Consider the following 19,585-nt stretch of genomic DNA (forward strand, 5'->3'; position numbering starts at 1 on the left):
AGTACACAGCGACTGATTTGCGGTGCGTGTGACAAACTGGGTAGAATCTGAAGTTTTCTGCTGATGAACTGTAGATGAAGGTAAAGAATCTATAGCTACTTGTGCCAGTAATTTTCATGTAATTCCCAGGTGACAATGTAATCTTAGATTCAACTGATTTCTGTGGATTCAGTATGTGTAAGGCTGCAAGTCATCTGCAAGCCTCCAGTCTCCTGCGGCTCTGAAATCTACAGTGTATGACACAAGCAGAACTTGTGAAGCAACCACAAACTGTGTCTACTTTCTTCTACCCTGGTAAACATGGACTATGACAAAGTTATTCAATGGAAAGCGTCTTTCCCGGGATTTTGGAGCTTTGAGTGTTGTTGAGTGAAAAGCAGACATCTCGTTCGGCTTTAGCAAGTCCAGACAACATCAACGTTTGTGGTAAAGGAAGAACATTGTGTGGAACTCCTTGGTTATGACATGTGGGGTCTTTTGGTAAGTCAGCAGGACTGAGCCCAGATGGTGTTGTAGCCTACAGCAGCACAATCCTTAGAGGACTGAAGGCCCTGCTTTACTGTCTGTATAAACTCTTCAAGAAATGCATTATTGGAGGGCTGGAGCAGAGCAGAACAAAGATGTTTAACTGCTGCTTTTTAGGAGTCTTGAAACATCAATTGTATCCTCGGCCACTTAAAACAAGCATCAGCTATGGCTACATCAATGTCACCCCCCCATGCTCAAGTAGATATTCTTATCAACTAGACGTTCCCAAAGGACCTAGCAGTTTAGAGTTAATATAAGTCACTGGCTACCCACCCCAGCCAAGATTTGTGGGATCGTGCAACTGACTTATGACCAAGGACTTGTCCACCTAAGGAAAGAGTGTAACCACTTTCCATCTCGGAGCCAATCCACAGAGGGATGTATTACTGTAATGATTACTGTATGTATTGATCTCAGTCTTATCTCTCAAGTAAATTTCTCAGCCTGTTTATTGAGTTGTCCCCTGTCCCCTTTGCTATTCATACTTTTGACTGAACCTTTGGGAGAAGGCATTAGCAGCAATAAAGACATACACAGGTGTATACATCAAGAAGGTGTAAGAGTCAAAGAAGAGAACCGCTGCATATTTTATATGTCCTCAGGGTTAGGGTTAGGGGATCCTACAGTGACTGGGCATTGATATCAGAAACTATTTTTAGAATTATAGACGTCCCAAAAGTAAACACTCAACACAAGTTTATAGTTCAAATGATAAAACGAGGCTTTATTAAAAAGCATCTGATCTCTAAAAACACTGCATTAAATGGAATCCATAATGCGTCTAATGGAGCCAATTCTCATGAATCCCAAACCCATGTCCCTAAAGCTCCTATACTCCCCAGGCCTCAGGTACATCATCCTGCCCCTGTATTGGGGCTGCTCATACAGGAGCCAGTGGCCATCCATCACATGGCAGGACTGGCAGTCAGACATGTGGAAACGGTCCTGGATCGACTCGCAGTCCTCCATCAGCTCGTGCATCTGGCCCCCGAAGTTCTCCCTCTCGTAGATCCTTATTTTGAAGGAACCTCTATGCTAAGATAACGAAGAGAAAAACTGTTTAGGACCAAAATTATTTTTTAAAACTGCAATGGAAACATTATGGGAACTGCAGGTGAACTGCCTTGATGCAGATGACAAGAGAATTCTTATCTATATGTTAGGTTCACACATTCTATTTGTATCAATTGCAAACACAGAATTAATGAAATTCAGACCTACTAACATTATGCCATATTTTTCATTACAAAGCATAAACTCTGCTACTATTATTCTCATGCAGTAGATATATACAGGGTACAGCTGGAGGTCTTTTTTCATTCAGTTTACCATGGGGATTGTACGGCAGGAGCGGATGCAGTCGCTGAAGCCCGTCATGCACGAGTAGTCAGAATAGTCGCCCCTCCTCAGGAAGTACTGGTTGCCCATGTAGTTGGAGCGGTCATAGACCATGAAGCAGCCGCTCTCCACCCTGCAGGAGCTGCAGCGGTTCAGGAAGGAGGTGAGGTCGTCACAGTCACTGCTGGTCTCATAGGAGTGACCCTGGAAGTCTCGGTCCTCGTAAAAGATAATCTAGCAAAAAGAAAGATACAAATATATGGCAGAATTTTCAATAGGGTAAAATGCCGATGCATTTCGGTGATATCCTCTGCGACTGTATGGTTTATAACTAAAATAAATATCTTAATGTTAAAATTTCCTATAGTGTAGCTTACCTTGCCCATGGTTGCAGCAATATTTATTTATTTAGTGACTAATATATATTTTCTCGTATATATATTTAGAGATGGATATTTATCGTTCAGATTGCTGCTTCCCCCCAGGCCTCATGGCACTTTTATACCGAAATTGACATCCAAAGAATCTGGACATCCCATTGTATAAATTCATGACCAGGCAATATGGCATTGAAGGGAGCTGTAAACTGCAATTCAAAGTTTGGTCTGAAAGGTTATTATCTGCTGGTGGGCATTTGTAAAGGGGGCCCCATTTCTATATTGTTCTTCTTGAATAGCAGAGAAAGAGAAGATTCTTTGCTCCACAGCACTGCAAACTGAGCATCAGCTTCCAAGTTGTCCATTAAAACATTAAACATTTTGAAAAAAAATATAGAAACTTCAAAGCTTTCATTAGAAAGCTAACAGATAAGTCATAGATATTCATGGACAAAAAATAATGTGACATTGGACATTCACTCATTTTCATGGGTGCTTAAATAATTTAGCAACGGAAAAAGATGTAACAGGCATAATGCTTCCTGGATTTTTTACCATACTTCGTTCAACAGTAGCCAAGCTGACTGCAATAAACTGCAAAATGATTATAATGCTTTGAAAAACACAAATAAACAATTTTAGCTATCAAGTCTACTTCATTTGTTAGAATTTGCATAAACGGCATCCGACTGTACATGTTATAAACCCTGTTTACCAGTACATTGTTGGTTACATTATCCCAGTATGTTGTCAGCTTTAACTTGTTAATGAAAAATGACAAAAAGGCCTGCAACACTCACAAATTGTTAAAATGGCCCATCATGTACATATTCTTTGATCAATAATCCATTTGTAACAATTTGGGAGCGAAGTTAAAGTGTCCGGCACAGCCGAAAACAGTCTCTGCACGCCCCCCCCTACATCTCGTGACAGCATGCTGGCGTTTGAAGGCAACTCGTTTGAGTTTCAGGTTCAAGATAGTGACCCCCCCCCCCCACCCCCCACGTGACATCATTGAACCCTCACCCCATTGGTTTCCATAGATCTAAAAGGGTGAGGTCACAGTGCGTCTATGGCACTGCCCACATACAGGTGCTGAATATATGTCCGTCCTCACGTCCCACGTGTGTACCCTCGACACGCCATTGCCAGATTGTCGTCTGACAGGCAGGGTCATAGCTGTCTCAATAGTGAGGCTTTAGTCTTTTCAACAGGAAGAGAAAAACCCTCTGTTCTGAAGAAAAAAGAACAATTTAAAACAATGTATTGAATTCTGCATGAATCCAGTTGCCAGATGCATATGCAGAGAGGTTTACTGGGCCTTCACACCATAGTGATATGTCATGTATTTGAGCAAAGAACCAGGTCATTAGCTACCAACAGCTCACTGATGGCACAAAGTTGAAATTACTTTAGCTCGTAAGATTTAGCTGTTGCAGATTTTTCCTGACATATCAAGAAGTTGCATTTTGTTTGTTTCTTAGCGAGACTGCGTCTTAAAACCATGAAGTTGCAGGTCCAGAAAATAACATCTGCACTATGTGGTGGTGCAGGAAGTAGATTGCCACCTCACAGTACCTGGGCTGTTTGGACATAGGTTCAAATCAGGCTCAGTCTGTGGGGAATTCCCTTGTTCTCCCCGTGTTTGAGTGGGTTTCCTCTTGGTGCTCTGGTTTCCTCCCACAGTCCAAAAACATGCAGGTCAGGTGACCTAGTGACACTAAATTGCTCATAGCGTGTGAACGAGTGAGTGACTGGGCGTGTGGTTATCATGAACTTGCATCGCTTCAAGGGTGTATCCCCCCTCAGCCATGTGGCCAGTTCTTCTGGGATCAGCTTTGGACCCCTGTGACCCTGGTCAGGACAAAAGTAAGCGTGAATGAGAAAACAAAATCACAGTGTCCGAGCAATAATAAGAATGGAACTGTTTCATTCAAATACAAATTTAAAGAAATTTTATTCACGATAAATTAACTTTTTGTTGCTAATATTGAAAAGGAAAGATTATACTGTATATACCCTAACAATTGTAGATGAGACCCTGATTTCCAGAATTCACTTTTATGATCAAGTAATATTGCTGTTGAATTTAACTCCCTCAGTTACAAGAAACTGGTTACAGGCAAATATATATATATATATATCCATCCATCCATCTTCCTCCGCTTATATATATATATAATATATATATATAAATTGTGTTCTTTCATAACCCAGATGAGCAAACACAATTTGTGAGTCATATCAGAGTCACCACAGGAGTTTCCTTTTCACACCTCACATTTTCAGTACCCATGTCACTCCAACAAATAATCCCTTCAGCAAGAATTTGATGATGTGTGTTTCTTAAGTTTCTTAAGTTACAGTATCTGATTTATACGCACTGTCCATGGTAACAGGAGGAAGACAAAGTTTTTTTTTGCTTTTAGAAATCATTATAGAATATTAATAGTTCAGAGATTCTAAGAACATTTACTCCATAGTGCCAACCTGCCCAACACAAAGTTAGATGGATTTATATTCCAAATTTTGGTATGCGGTAAAGTAATTTTTTCCGTTGCTTTTATGATCAGGGGATAATTTTGCGTATTTGGATGTATAATGAAGAGGGGCGGAGGGGTATGGTGGTGCAGTGGGTTTGGCTGGGTCCTGCTCTCTGGTGGATCTGGAGTTCGAGTCCTGCTTGGGGTGCCTTGTGATGGACTGGCATCCCATCCTGGGTGTGTTCCCTCTCTCTCCAGCCTTACGCCCTGTGTTTCTGGGTTAAGGCAAGGCTCACCACAACCCCACTCAGGGCAAGGAGCTTCAGCCAATGTATGTGTGTGGATATATAATGTATCATTCATCTGTTCCATTTTGATAAACACATTTTCTGATCAGGGTTACATCAAACCTGAGCCTATCCCAGAAGTTCTGAGCACAGTCCAGCCCAGGATAGCCACTGACACACACACACACACACACACACACACACACACACACACACACACACACACACACACAAATCAACCTCAAATCAGTGTAGGAGAAAGCAGTATAAAAGTGATCCAAGATTTCTCTGTAATCCATTGTAATTCTTATATTCCTTAGTTATGTTATTTATGTTATTTTAGGCTCTTCATATGAACACAGGAGAATGTGTCAGTGAACAATTTGGTCTTTTGTTGCATATTCTGCCTCTCTTTATACAGTGTGTGCCTTGTTTATTTCTGCAGAAATGTGTATTGTGAAAATGGTTCTAACAGCTGAAATGCATTCATGAAGTTAAGCGCTTTATTACTTATATCAGTAAATATAGTAATGATGTTATTTAGAAATTAATGGAAAAGCTATTGATGTGATGTTATATTTGTATTTGGAGTAGCTTTGACAAAATATAACTTGTAATATGTCAAATTCAAAGAAACACATAAATCCCCTTCTGGTAAATTCGAAACATCCAGTGAGGAATTAATAAAATAAAGGTGACTGTATTGTACAAATTGACTATATATGCATGTCCAGTTATATACTGTTTTATTACTATTCTGCCGAAATAGCTCTCTAGCACCTCCATGTGTAAATACATAGTTCAAGTTCAAATGAGTTTTTATTGTCATTCCTCTATATAGCTTGTATGCGGTGAAACGAAATGTTATAAATATGTAAATGTCGTAGAAGGGAATTTAAGGACAATGGTACATTTACAAAAGGTAGATGCCCTGCGTATTGCCCTTCCACCCTCAAAAGTTACAACCTTCACAAAATTCTAATGGAATCAAGAGTATAAAATGGATGTGAATTTTGGACCTTGTTTCTGTAACCCAGTTTAAAACCCTCGCCTTTAATTGAAAAAAAACAAAAACTGAACATGATTTATGCAAGACGATTTTAATTTTCAGACCAATCCAGTTATGTTTGAATTCCACATTATTATCTTGCATTTTGGAATTGCAGACATTTTTATTTTTTAAAATACACACAAAGGAACAGTTGTGGATTTAACAGGAATCCACAATGCGCCTGATGGAACTGAACCTCATGGACCCCATGCCCATGTCCCTAAAGCTCTTGTACTCCCCAGGCCTCAGGTACATCATCCTGCCCCTGTAGTGGGGCTGTTCGTACAGGAGCCAGTGGCCATCCATCACATTGCAGGACTGGCAGTCAGACATACGGAAACGGTCCTGGATTGAGTCGCAGTCCTCCATCAGCTCATGCATCTGGCCCCCGAAGTTCTCCCTCTCGTAGATCTTCATTCTGAAAGGTCCTCGATGCTAAGTGATGGAAAAAATGATAAGCATTATTTACCAAAATAATCCAAATCAAAATGAGCTTTTCACTGGATAAAGTAAAAAGCACCACCAACAGAAAATGACTTGAATGGGTAACACCAAATGTCAGTGTTTCAGGTCTCAAGGAACTTACCATGGGGATTGTACGGCAGGAGCGGATGCAATCGCTGAAGCCCGTCATGCGAGAGTAGTCAGAATATTCACCCCTCCTGACGAAGTACTGGTTGCCCATGTAGTTGGAGCGGTCATAGACCATGAAGCAGCCGCTCTCCACCCTGCAGGAGTGGCAGCGACTCAAGTAGGAGGTGAGGTCAACACAGTCGCTGCTGGTCTCATAGGAGCGACCCTGGAAGTTTCTGTCCTCATAAAAGATAATCTAGAAATTACAAACAAACAAAAAATAAAACAAATATTTTATATAGGTATATATATATATATAAAATACGATATATACATATACATATATTATAAAACATTATACAAAATATTTCTATATTTATAAATACACCAGTTTTGAAATATTTAACGATGTCTCTTTCTTCTGTTTAATTTGTGTTTTCTTCTACAGTGCCGATCTTTTCAAATTTCTAGTGCATATGCTTTATTTGCAATATTCTCAATATTCCATAATGCTATATGCATAATAGGTCTATTAGGTAAAGTTGCCCATAAGATTTTCAATACATGCTGAACACGAGACTGAAAAAAAAAAAAAAAAAAAATTAATAAAGATTTAAAAAAGCTAAATCGCTGTCTCCTGAGCATAATTAATGCTACTCCCGCTTCACATAATGTAGTTACTGAAAGATTCACAAAAACTGAAAATATACTTGTTTTAAAATTCATAAAAGTCATAAATACACAACGGCTTTGAAACTAAAAAAATAATAATGTAAATCATTGCTTGCCCTGCCCATGGTGATGTTCTTATCTTACGAGCTGCTCTGCTGCTTCCCTTAACCTCTACTAGACTTTTATACCTTTGCTAAAATCTATGGCCCCATTGTATAAAACCCTGATCCAGCAGCATTGCCATATGTATTACAGTGCTGACAATGAAAGGATTTAATTTGGCATTGTGTGCATTTTCTGTACAGTAAATGCAGGCCCATACTGTATTATTTATATAGCAGACACCAGAAAGTTCTGCAGATGCATGTGACAGAGTGTGTTGAAAAATGAAAAGCATTTTAAATATTTATGGCTGCTTTCCTTTCGTTTGACATTTCCAAGGAATATTTTACTTAAAAACCATTTACTTTTTTAATATAAAAAAACACAAAAGTTGATGGTACATGTCAAATGAACTTTTAGCCAGCAGCGCAGGCCTAAAAAATTCAAAACTTTGAAGCTTAAATTCTCACTGTGATTTGAATGCTGGAACACATGTTACATTTATTTGACACTCTTCTCCAAAGCAACTTACAATGAAAAGCTACTTTCATTTTACAATTATTTACCCATTTGTACAACTGTGTACATTTTTTTTTTTTTTTTTCTGGAACAATTTAGTGTCAGTACCATGCTCAAGGATATACAGCTGGAGGTGAAACTCAAACCCTTGGCTTTAAAGGCAAAGGCAACCCTCATCCATAAGTGGGTAAATACTTGTTAGCAGTTTAAAATATAGAACTAATTTTGTCAGAGGCCTTGGTGAAAGGTGTCAAATAAATAAACAACAGCAACACAGATGATAATAGAGTATACTATATATATAGGGAATAATAGAGATCACATTGGCAAACAGTGCTGAAGTTATACACAACATACAGCATGGTGAAATAGTGTTCATAGCATTTTTTAAAGGATGATTAACAGCAAATACCAGGACTTATGTGTACCTGCAGGAGTAAGACAGGAGTATGAAAAAGGAAGAAATTTTTTAAATGGACCATTTTGGATCATGATTTATGGCATTTCAAAAGTTACAGGCAAACATTGTGTAAGGTTTTTTTTTTTTTTTTTTTTTTTTATACCAGGTATGACCAACTCTCTATTATCTCAAATATCAAACAAAATCAACTATTCCCAAAAAAATACTGATCGGAGTTATGTCTCTTTCCAAGTGACACAGTTTCATGATTTTCTCCCTGTTCTCTGATTTTCTCCATGCCCTCTTTTATGCTAAAAGGTAAATATGCTTTTCTTTATATTTGTATATATATTTTTTTGGTTTCAGGTAACAACCAATAAAGCAAAGTCATTTAACCTTTACTCTCACAAAGTTAATGTTGTTAGCTTTTAAACGGAATAGGAATATCTATACATGCTGCAGCTTGTAAGGATTAGAAACAGAGACCTTTGTTTCACATTAATAAGTTTTGAATGTTCAAAGGCATTCAAATGGATAATTTGCAGAACTGTGCAGTAACCCACAAGGACTGACACTTAGTACCAAAGACTAAAGAGGTTGATAAGTTGTTTACTGAAAAAAGGGGTTTAATTAAGGTTGTACTTAATGGTAGGAGTGAGGGTCACTAATATCTTTGTCTTTCTACTTATAGCATAAGTTTCATCTCTTTATTTCTGATATTCTTCATGTTGTACAATTGCGTAATTAGCTTTTATTAGAGTTGCACAAAACTGGAATCTACTCATGTAAACTTGAAGCCAAACATTTTCTTTTTTCTTCTTTCTCAGCATAGCTCCGGTCTGTGTAAGAGATGTTTTTTGTACTTTCAGATTTAAAGGAATAGAAATTAATTTACATGATTAATAACATAGCATGTTTAAATTCCACAAAATATTTTCATAATACAAGTATCCCTCGATTTATGATCTTTTTCCAATATTTCAGTGTAATGGCTGTTGGCTTTTGATGCTCAGTTTTTCGATTTACAGAACAAAAAATCTGTATAACAAAATTTATCTGAAACCTGTACAAAAAAATTGAAAGTTGCACATTGTACGAGTGAAGCAGAAATGCAATAACTTATTGCAGTTGGCATGTCTGCATCCAGATATCTCCATCTGTCTGTGTGTTAGGAAATGACAGTAATGCTTTAAAGCAATATTCTGTTAAAGTTTTATGCAGCTACGTGCGTGATGAACGCCGGTACATATGGTGAAAGCACAAATTGTATTTTCTATGAGATGTATGTTGCTTTGGAGAAAAACATCTGCTAAATTAATAAATGTAAATGTAATGTAAATGTAAAAGAGTGGGACATTATGGGAAGTATATGAAACTGCACAGGCGTGTCTGTGGACCATAGCGAGTACGTTAATTCATTGATGATTCTGGAGACAGCAGACCAATTAGCAGGAAAAGTTTAGATGATACCTTTTCGAGCATGCACTGAAAAATTGATGCACAGTTTTAGAAAGTTGTTCACAACATGATTTTCTCAGCGGATCAATGCTTGATTTATTGCTCATCTTGTGGAGAACCGACAAATTAAAAAGAAAATTGGAGAATGACCTGGAGCAGTTAGTGTGTAAATGTTTTTTATGTTGTGATAAAATCATGTTATAGACACAGTATATATTTGTTTTACACAGTTCTATTGATATTCAGTAAAATTAGTTTAGGGTTACTGGGTAGGCTGGGAACATATATAATATACTTTCAGTATCAGAAATTTTAACATGCCCACCATTTTCAGGAATTAATTAATTTTGTAAATCGAGGGATGTCTGTTTTAAACTTACAGTATTGCTGCAATTGTAACTACTACAGCAATACCAACCATCTTGAACGCGCTGGGTAACATTCTTTTGGGAGTTGGAAGTATTAGACTTTCACTATACAGTTAGGCTAGCACATGTTTTTTTCTGGGCTTAGAGTCCGCTGGAGGGCTCAGCTCTCACACCTGCCGTCAAGAAAGGTTGTTGTTGAGCACCCACCCCCCAGTTTGGGACACTTTTGAACAAAATACAGGTGATGGTGGGTTGAAACACAGCTCATGAGGGAGCATGAAGGTTACATGCTTGCCAGAAGTTTTATCTACTACCTCCCTCCCAAAATTGAATTTTTTTCAAAACTAATTCAAATTCTAAGTTTGTAAGATTCTCCTTAGAGAGGTGAATGTTGCTTGAAGTCAGTCATGAAACAGATGATAGTTATTCAGAAAAATAGTTTATTCATTCAGTTGCCTGTACAGCTCTTTTCAACATGCTTCAACAGGGCTCCATGATGCGCCTAATGGAACTGACACGCATTCTCATGCCCATCTCCCGGAAGCTCCTGTACTCTCCTGGCATCATGAGCATCTGCCTGCCTCTGTAGTGGGGCTGCTCATACATGAGCCAGGGTCCTTCTATCACCTGGCAGGACTGACAATCGGACATGCGGAAACGGTCCTGGATTGACTCGCAGTCGTCCGTCAGCTCCGTCATTTGACCACCAAAATTCTCCCTTTCATAGATTCTCATTCGGAAGGTTCCTCTGTGCTGTGTTTTTAGATTAAAAAGAAAAAAAAATCAATTTGTCGTAAATATTAAAAAAAATACATAGAAAATTAAAGAATACTAGAAATGGAGTTAACACTTAATGAGGGAAAAGGTGTCATGAAAATTTCTGAAAAACTATTTGTAAGAAAATTTTTGAGACTTTTGAGAGTGATGAATAATTACTAAAAGCAGTCTGCAAGATGTGGTACTCAGGCTTTACACTTCAGAAGATGTTTTTTTTTTTTTTTTGCTCCTAAAATAAGGCAGTAGCAATAATTTTGAAGTAGGTGAAATATGTATAAGTTTTTTTTTTTTGCAATTAACAGCTGGAAAATACAAACCATGGGGATCACACGACAGGATCGAACTGACTCTCCCATCATGCCCATGCTCATCAGGTACTGGTAGTCAGGATACTCTCCCTGCCTCAAGAAGAACTGGTGGCCCATGAAGTTGGGGCGCTCGTAGACCATAAAGCAGCCGCTCTCCACCCTGATGGAGCTACAGCGGCTCAGGTAGGAGGAGAGGTCGACACAGTCGCTGCTGGTCTCATAGGACCGGCCCTGGAAGTTTCTGTCCTCATAGAAAATTATCTGTGGATGAAATTATAATTTTAATGCATTTGGTTCAACCACTTATTTCTTGTATTAATTCCACTGCAAAAATGGAAATAGAAATGTTTCGTAGTTTTCATTGTATTAAGTATAACAAATGCTTGTAGTTATAAAAAATAATAACATTACATCTATAATAATTTTTAGTACTTAACACTGCTTCTGTAAGGAAGAAAATCACCATGAACCACACTGCAGAATCTTACCCTGCCCATGGTGATGGATGATGGCTGATCCTGACTCAGATCTGCGCTGTTATCACACAGGCCATCTGGCACTTTTATATCCAACTTAAAACCCAAACCATCTGTGACACCATTGTGTAAATCTGGCAGCATCTGACTCATCAGCATATCAGAGTGCCGTGCTGTTTGTCACAGCAGACAATACAGTAAATACAGTTACCACTGACTATCCATTTCCATATTGTTTCCCATGCATTCTGGACATCGAAAATTCTCTTGCCTGAGAGATCGAGAACAAAGTGGGCAAACGCAAAATCAATCTACTTACTGAATCATCTTCAGTTTGGAAAATTACATGTATAACAGGCAAACATTGGACCAACACCAAATTAAACAAGCGCAAATAAACCGAAGGACAAATTCCCTGGTGTTGTTCATGCTTTCTTCGAGTTCACGATTTGTTCCAGTTGTTGAATATAGTGAAGCTAATTAAACAGTTGATTTAAAAAAATGCTGCTTTATATTATATGATATTTTAATATATTTCGGACCCATTACTATCTCCTGACAGCTCCATGAATCTGTGAAAAACCCTCCGCTGTGATTATACATCTGTGTTTGCTATTTCACTTGTATCGGCAGTTACTTCAAGGATGTGTACCAGCAAAACTGTACCATCAGATACAAAAGCAATAATTCAGTAATCATGTATCACTATCTAAAGCTCTTCCTCCATTACTTAACAGGTTTTTCTATAATCTATACTCTATAATCTATATCTTTACTTTATATATTAAATTTTATATAATCTGCGTTGCACGTTGCTTTAGAGAACAATGTCTGGTAAATGAGTAAATGTACATATGTAATGTAGTATTAAATGTTACAACAAGTGTTAACAGATACTTTACAAGTGTCTTGGATGAAACTGAACAAACAATACAGAGATTATTGAGAAGGGGCATGTATTGTGGTGGTAAATGTTAGAACCAGAAAACTTTCATGACAAATAAGGAAGAGTCAGAGATAGAAATATCAGATTTTCAATACTAGAATTTGAATGCACTTCATCTTTAATCTCTTAAATATTGATGAACTAAACATCGGATTGCTGGGAAATGGACAGCTCATTCGTGATTTATTCAGTTGTGTCAACAGTACTCTTGAAGCAGATGTTCCAAAAAATGGGTCGTGCAAAATATTGAAACGAAGAAGGACCTTTTTTTTCTCTAAATGAATATATATCTAGAACGTGGAGATGACACTTCAGAATCCTGTTATTGTAATTGCAGATTGAATGTCACTGCTCCATGAGGGATCCTAGACATATGGGACAACGATGCTCTAAAGAAGGACTGAAAGTTTTAAACGAAATTGTGGAACTAAAGTGCTCTACTGCCCCCTGCCCACTGCAACCACCGGCCTGTCACAAACTAAATACAATATTTGAAGCCTTACATGCCTCCACAGTTTTGCAAAATTTTCTCCTTGCATCCTCACCACCCCATCATCTCTTAAATTCATTAAAATACATTTAAAATGGGGGATCAACACTCTTACCAAATAACAGGTACGAGACCTCCAACAGTTTCAAAGGCAAAAACAAGGTACACCAAACAGTAGGTACTTCATTCAAATATTTGTAAGCAGTAAAACACAACAGGGGAGGTGCAGTGGCGCAGTGGGTTGGACCAGGTCCTGCTCTCCAGTGGGTCTGGGGTTCGAGTCCCGCTTGGGGTGCCTTGCGGCGGACTAGCGTCCCATCCTGGGTGTGTCCCCTCCCCCTCCGGCCTTATGCCCTGTGTTGCCAAGTAGGCTCCAGTTCCCCGCGACCCCGTATGGGACAAGCAGTTTGGAAAGTATGTGTGAAATACAATAGTGCAATGTTGATTATTTTAACTGACAGTTCTTAAAAAAAGAAATGAAGAAGAAAACACTAAAAATGTGATATTAAATATGGTATTAAAGTCAACTGAGACCCAGGATCTTAAATGATTTCACTTTCACTTCAGACAGACAGGCAGACAAACAAACAAACAAAAATCCAAAATGATGATCTGGTCCCTTGTTCCCCTGTAATTTGTTACTGAAGAGCTTGCAAAGTGCTTGCAAAGTGAACACACCCAAAAAGGAACAGCTAGAAGAGTAGTGGTTAGAACTACTGCCTAGGGATCCACAGATTACAGGTTTGATCTCCAGCTGTAGTATTCTTGAGCAAGATGCTTATTATGAATTGCTCCAGTAAAAAAAAAAAAAAGAATGCCCAGCTATATGAATTGGTAAATAATTGTACCTCTAACATCGTAAGCTGCATTGGAGAGACGCATCACCAAATAAGTAAGTGGAAAAAGGACTCCTCATTACCATTATTTCCAATGGGAAAGTAAATAATGAGCCACTAAAGGTTCATCATTTGGACCATTTCTGCTGAAGGGCCTTTACTGTGCTGTGGCACATAGAACATCCTTTCACATCACCAAGGCATTGTGAGACAGAAGCTCTACTCACTGCGCCACCATGCCACTCATACAGCTAGGTAATTTTTTGTGGAGCAATTTAAGTTGAATACCTTGTTCAAGGGTAGTATGGTAGCAGGTGCGATTCAAACCTGGGTAATTTGAGAAGAAGTTCAAAACACTCTGAGACCCTCTGCACCGCCTTAATAACCATCTAAAAACATATTCTGCTGGAAATATGCCTTCTTATTCCTTTACACACTATAACCTTTTCTTAATCACTCTCATGATCTACAGTTCGAAAACTCAAGCCAAGTTTGACGCTGATAAGAGTGAGGAGATGTCATGTTTATGAGTGTGTAATACTCTCATGAATGGCCTCATAAATGACTATAAACCAATGTTTTCTTTGGAAGCAACATTTTATTTCATACGTGTGACATATTTAAGGCTGGCTGATTTAATAAGTATCCATGATACGTCTCATGGACATGAACCTCATGGACCCCATGCCCATGTCCCTAAGACTCCTGTACTCCCCAGGCCTCAGGTACATCATCCTGCCCCTGTAGTGCGGCTGCTCATACAGGAGCCAGTGGCCGTCCATCACATGGCAGGACTGGCAGTTAGACATGTGGAAACGGTCCTGGATTGAGTCGCAGTCCTCCATCAGCTCGTGCATCTGGCCCCCAAAGTTCTCTCTCTCGTAGATCCTCATTCTGAAGGGTCCTCTGTGCTGTTGTTAAAAAAAAGATGAATTCATTAATAAATTAGTAATAATCAGCATTGGAGAACATAATAAACATTTCATGTGAATATATTTCCTACCCATATCTGGGGCAAAATTATCTTTTTGTGTCCTTTGAATTTGAACCAAATAATACATATACATGTAGTGTAATGTTGTGTAAATGAATGAGTAATTAATAGATTAGTAAAAGTAGCATTCCTCTATGTAAATTATAACACCTTTGCAGTTGCTGCCATCCTTACTATGACAATAGGTTAATGAGTGAGTCACTGAGTACAGCTGTAATTCTTGCAATTCATACATCCTCAGTTAAAAGCAAATTTTTTTCTGTATTATTCAACATTAGTCCAGAACAACTGCTTCTGAAATAAAATTTAATTTTAACTGTAAATATGATTTTGATGGAGCATAATTTTTCAAATGTGTAAAAATACAGTGCAGTATAATATATGAGTGTAAGTAGGAATATGGCAGACAAAAGAGGGGGGGGGGGGGGGGGGGGGGGCAAAGGAAGTCTAAGATAATAAGAAATACATTGAATTATATCATGCCACTGTGAAATGTTCTACTGATAGCTGTGAAATACGGACCACAGGGATTATGCGGCAGGATCGAACTGACTCTCCCATCATGCCCATGCTCATCAGGTACTGGTAGTCAGGATACTCTCCCCGCCTCAAGAAGAACTGGTGGCCCATAAAGTTGGGGCGCTCGTAGACCATAAAGCAGCCGCTCTCCACCCTGATGGAGCTACAGCGGCTCAGGTAGGATGAGAGGTCGACACAGTCGCTGCTGGTCTCATAAGACCGGCCCTGGAAGTTTCTGTCCTCATAGAATATAATCTGCCAAGAAAGCACATGGTGTTAATCCCTGTAGCCTCTTTCTAAAAGCAGTATCTTGAGTCACCTGCCTTGAAGTTTTGATCATTGTCATACCAGTGTGATTATTTAGCAGACTTACATCTTTTTATTTAGGTGTTGCTTTTCTTCCAGAACAGCTTACAATGTTAATTTTACCATTACTGACCCGTTTATACAGCTGGGTAATTTTTACTGGAGCAATTTAGGATAAGTACCTTGTTCAAGATTAGTACAGCCAGAGGGGGGATCAATCCTGCATCCTTTAGAGCCAAAGGTAACAGCTCTAACCACTACCCTTCCATCTGTCCTCATACTTACATACAGCCTATATGTACATATATATACCATACACATCTCCATATAGGATACCCCATACAGACTTCCAAAGATAGAAAATGAAAAATGCTTATTTTATATTAACTTAAAATTATTTAGCATTTATTGCTATGAAAATGAAAATGTCACCTTGATTGTTTTTGAGACAGTGCCACACTTCTTACCCTGCCCATGATGACGATTGATGGCTGGCCCACTCCTGGAACTGCACTGTTACCGCACAGGCCAGCTGGCACTTTTATATCCAACTTAGAAACCAAATATTCTCCAGCGCCATTGTCTAAAGGCCTGACTCATCAACATATCAGAGCGCGGTACTGTTTCTGAACCACACAATACAGCAAATACAGTTTGTGAGGTGATCACCCATTTCATATTGTTCCCCGTGCATTCTGGATACATCAGAAGATTTCGGCATTGACAGTAATTTCAAATGGTGTTCTCAGAACGAATTAAGAAACAAAAAAGAGACAGACAGATCGATGGACAGAAAGACAGATAGCTAAATAGATATATGCATACATACAGAAAAACATAGATAGATAGATAGATAGATAGATAGATAGATAGATACATAGATAGATAGATAGAATGTAATTTAAGGTTTTGATGATGTAAAGTCAGATGTAAGGTGAAACCCAACAAAATTTTGCTGAAAACAAATTAATATTAGAGAAATATATATATGCATATGTAGTGGGCTCAAAACTGAATGAAAAAGGAAAGAGACAGCACCCGATTTTTTTTTTTTTTTTTTTTTTTTTACGCGTTTCACTCGATTGTTGCAGAACAGTTCATAATGGACTAAGGTGTGAATGCTGTTCAATGATTGATCCTGTAGGGGGTGCTGGCAGTGATAAGGAACTTCTGGTTCTGGCAAAAGGGTCAAAAGTTAAAGAAATAAAAGTCACCTCCAGAACCGGTTACATGCTAACTCAGGTCTGGTCTCATCACTTTTCAGGTTAGTAAAACTGTTTAAAACATCATAAATGTTGTGAAATGAGTATGAAGTGACTTATTGAATGTTGTACATCATAATATGATTCATATTTTAAGTTATGGGAAACAATCCAATTGGTTGTCCAATTATAATATATTTAACTATGCTCGATTGGAATTGTGCAATGCGATGTGATTATCACTCACAGAAGTGTGCTGTTATGTTTCAGTTGTATAAACACTAGAAATTAGGGGTTGGTGTAAACGCCTTGGTGGGTAAGTGTTGATTTGGCACAAGAAAAATTTCTTTTCTCAGGCCATCTACCTCATGAACAGCTAAATCCCCCCTAGAGGGTAAAGCAGTGCAATACACAATGCTATTTATATTTATAATTATATCTGTTTATCACATCATATGTCTTACTCACATTCCTTTGCATTTGTATAGAACATACCTGTACATACATATAATGTCTAGTGACTATTTATTGTATATTGTGTACTTTATATTTTTATATATTTTTATATATTTTTTTATCCTTTATTCACATATTCTATCTTCTCATCTGCATCCTGTCACTGTCATTCTGTCTGTGCTGTGGAAGTTTTTGTCACTAAGACAAAATTCCTTGTATGTGTGAACATACTTGGCAATAAAGCTCGTTCTGATTCTGATTTGTGTGAATTTTTAAAATAATAATTAGCGGCGCAACTGCACACCGTGATAACTGGTAAGCCGTAAGGTTGGTTGTCTTGAATAAAAGTAAAGTGTGTTGATTATGGAATTAATGACTGTTTTGCTGGATTTGTTTTGTTTATGTTGAAACTATAAAAAAAATAAATAAATAAATAAAGGTTAAAGAAGAGTCATCGCCAGAACTGGTTACGTTGGCATGCTAACTCGCGTCTGGTCTCCTTGTCACTTTTCGAATCAGTTCACTCCCACTCAGGCACCCTTGTCTCAGAGTGGGGTAACACATACTTGAGCATTGGAGCATTTGATTTGTAGCTGTGTTTCAAGTAACTTGTCTTCCCTTCACATAAACTTTAGTGATTCAGAAAACACCCAAGTGAAATGAACTGTTCCTGTGAGATTTTCCCGAAAGTTGTTTGGTTACATAATGCAGAGAGAGCGATGGCACAAAAGGAACTAATAAAAGGTGTTTGCAATCTTCTTGTTGATGGGTACAAATCACAGGAACAATATGAAATAATATTGAATACATTAGATATTATGGAAAAGTGTGAAGACCATCATCTAGAAATGGAAGAAATATGGCACCTGCAGGACACCGCAAAAATCATATCATCTTGCCAAAATAGATCAGGCAAACGGCTCTAGAGGGAGGTCGTGAAAGGCCAACGGAAATGTTGAGGAAGATGAAAGACTTTATGGCTGTAACTGGAAACAGCACATTAAAACCTGCACTTTACAATCATTTTTAGTGTTCTCCACAGCTTTGATTTGTGGGTTAGGGTGGCAAGATAGGAGCCATTTTTCAGAAAGAAGAAAAAAAAATCAAATCCTGAACTTTGCAGGAAAATTACAGTAAATGATTAAATAAGGAAGTCAAGATAGGCAGCTGTATAGAAAACTAATTCACTGTCCCAAAACCACTTGGGAAATGTGTTATAATCGGATGAGGCATAGAAAGATTTTTTTTTTTCTTTTAATTCCAAAAGATATATTTAGTGTCTAGCCAATATACAGTAGTTTAGTACCCAAAAACACAGTACCTACTATGAAGCATGATGATGCAGTACAATGCAAAGCAGCAACTCACACAATTCTTCTAAAGGATGTTATACTGTAATTAAGCATGACTAAGATCTGATTAATTATTTTCATGAAAGATACTACAAAAATAGCTGAGCAGAGAAAGATGGAAGAGTGAGACCCTGCTCTCTCTCTGTGGACTTTGCATGTTCTCCTCATGATGGTGTGAAACTCCTCTGGGTGCCCTGGTTTCTTCCCACAGTCCAAAGATATGCTTTGCCGGCTAATGAGGAATTCCGAATTTGTTTTAGTGTATGGCTGTGTGACTCAGTTTGTGTTACACTATGATCACTATGATTTCCTTCATAGTTCTAGTTTGCAGCTTGTAAATTTATCTAACAACACAATACAAAGGTAGCTTTGTTGTGTCACAGTTCCCAGGTAAGATAAATGTGTTCTGAAATGTATATACTCTAAATATATATCCACACACACATTTTCAGAACCGCTTGTCCCATACGGGGTCACGGGGAACCGGAGCCTAGCCGGTAACACAGGGTGGAAGGCCGGAGGGGGAGGGGACACACCCAGGACAGGACGCCAGTTCGTCACAAGGCACCCCAAGCGGGACTTCAATCCCAGACCCACCGGAAAGCAGGACCGTGGTTCAATCCACTGCGCCACCGCACCCCCTAATATAGATCTATTTGGAACATTTTGATTCTTTTCTGTGGGGCGTGGTGGTGCAGTGGGTTGGACTAGGTCCTGCTCTCCGGTGGGTCTGGGGTTTGAGTCCCACTTGGGGTGCCTTATGACGG

General features: G+C 38.5%; 4 protein-coding genes across 4 annotated transcripts; all 4 read right to left on the bottom strand.

The window, feature by feature from the left end:
* Window positions 1–1,287: 1,287 nt before the first annotated feature.
* On the bottom strand, window positions 1,288–2,255 carry LOC108926470 (gamma-crystallin M3-like). Its single transcript, XM_018739145.2, has 3 exons — window positions 2,244–2,255; window positions 1,858–2,100; window positions 1,288–1,563 (listed from the first exon to the last, which is right to left on the bottom strand). The coding sequence occupies exons 1-3, from the start codon at window positions 2,250–2,252 to the stop codon at window positions 1,288–1,290; spliced, it is 528 nt and encodes a 175-aa protein (XP_018594661.2). The 5' UTR covers window positions 2,253–2,255.
* A 3,968-nt stretch (window positions 2,256–6,223) lies between these two features.
* Window positions 6,224–7,434, bottom strand: LOC108926467 (gamma-crystallin M3-like). Its single transcript, XM_018739143.1, has 3 exons — window positions 7,426–7,434; window positions 6,651–6,893; window positions 6,224–6,499 (listed from the first exon to the last, which is right to left on the bottom strand). Exons 1-3 carry the CDS (start codon window positions 7,432–7,434, stop codon window positions 6,224–6,226), a joined length of 528 nt encoding a protein of 175 aa, XP_018594659.1.
* A 3,202-nt stretch (window positions 7,435–10,636) lies between these two features.
* LOC108926468 (gamma-crystallin M3-like) lies at window positions 10,637–11,738 on the bottom strand. Its single transcript, XM_018739144.1, has 3 exons — window positions 11,730–11,738; window positions 11,251–11,502; window positions 10,637–10,909 (listed from the first exon to the last, which is right to left on the bottom strand). Exons 1-3 carry the CDS (start codon window positions 11,736–11,738, stop codon window positions 10,637–10,639), a joined length of 534 nt encoding a protein of 177 aa, XP_018594660.1.
* A 2,886-nt stretch (window positions 11,739–14,624) lies between these two features.
* On the bottom strand, window positions 14,625–16,284 carry LOC108926462 (gamma-crystallin M1-like). Its single transcript, XM_029253126.1, has 3 exons — window positions 16,276–16,284; window positions 15,506–15,757; window positions 14,625–14,900 (listed from the first exon to the last, which is right to left on the bottom strand). The coding sequence occupies exons 1-3, from the start codon at window positions 16,282–16,284 to the stop codon at window positions 14,625–14,627; spliced, it is 537 nt and encodes a 178-aa protein (XP_029108959.1).
* Window positions 16,285–19,585: the final 3,301 nt, after the last annotated feature.

This window comes from Scleropages formosus, chromosome 1 (genome assembly GCF_900964775.1).
Source record: "Scleropages formosus chromosome 1, fSclFor1.1, whole genome shotgun sequence".
NCBI classification, from domain to species: Eukaryota; Metazoa; Chordata; class Actinopteri; order Osteoglossiformes; family Osteoglossidae; genus Scleropages; species Scleropages formosus.

Excerpts from the sequence above, each read along its gene's own strand:
- LOC108926470 (XM_018739145.2), bottom strand. Across the intron at positions 1,564-1,857 it reads CCTGCCGTACAATCCCCATG|CATAGAGGTTCCTTCAAAAT; the intron begins GTAAACTGAATG and ends TCGTTATCTTAG.
- LOC108926462 (XM_029253126.1), bottom strand. Across the intron at positions 14,901-15,505 it reads CCTGCCGCATAATCCCTGTG|CACAGAGGACCCTTCAGAAT; the intron begins GTCCGTATTTCA and ends TTTTAACAACAG.
- LOC108926467 (XM_018739143.1), bottom strand. Across the intron at positions 6,500-6,650 it reads CCTGCCGTACAATCCCCATG|CATCGAGGACCTTTCAGAAT; the intron begins GTAAGTTCCTTG and ends TCCATCACTTAG.
- LOC108926468 (XM_018739144.1), bottom strand. Across the intron at positions 10,910-11,250 it reads CCTGTCGTGTGATCCCCATG|CACAGAGGAACCTTCCGAAT; the intron begins GTTTGTATTTTC and ends CTAAAAACACAG.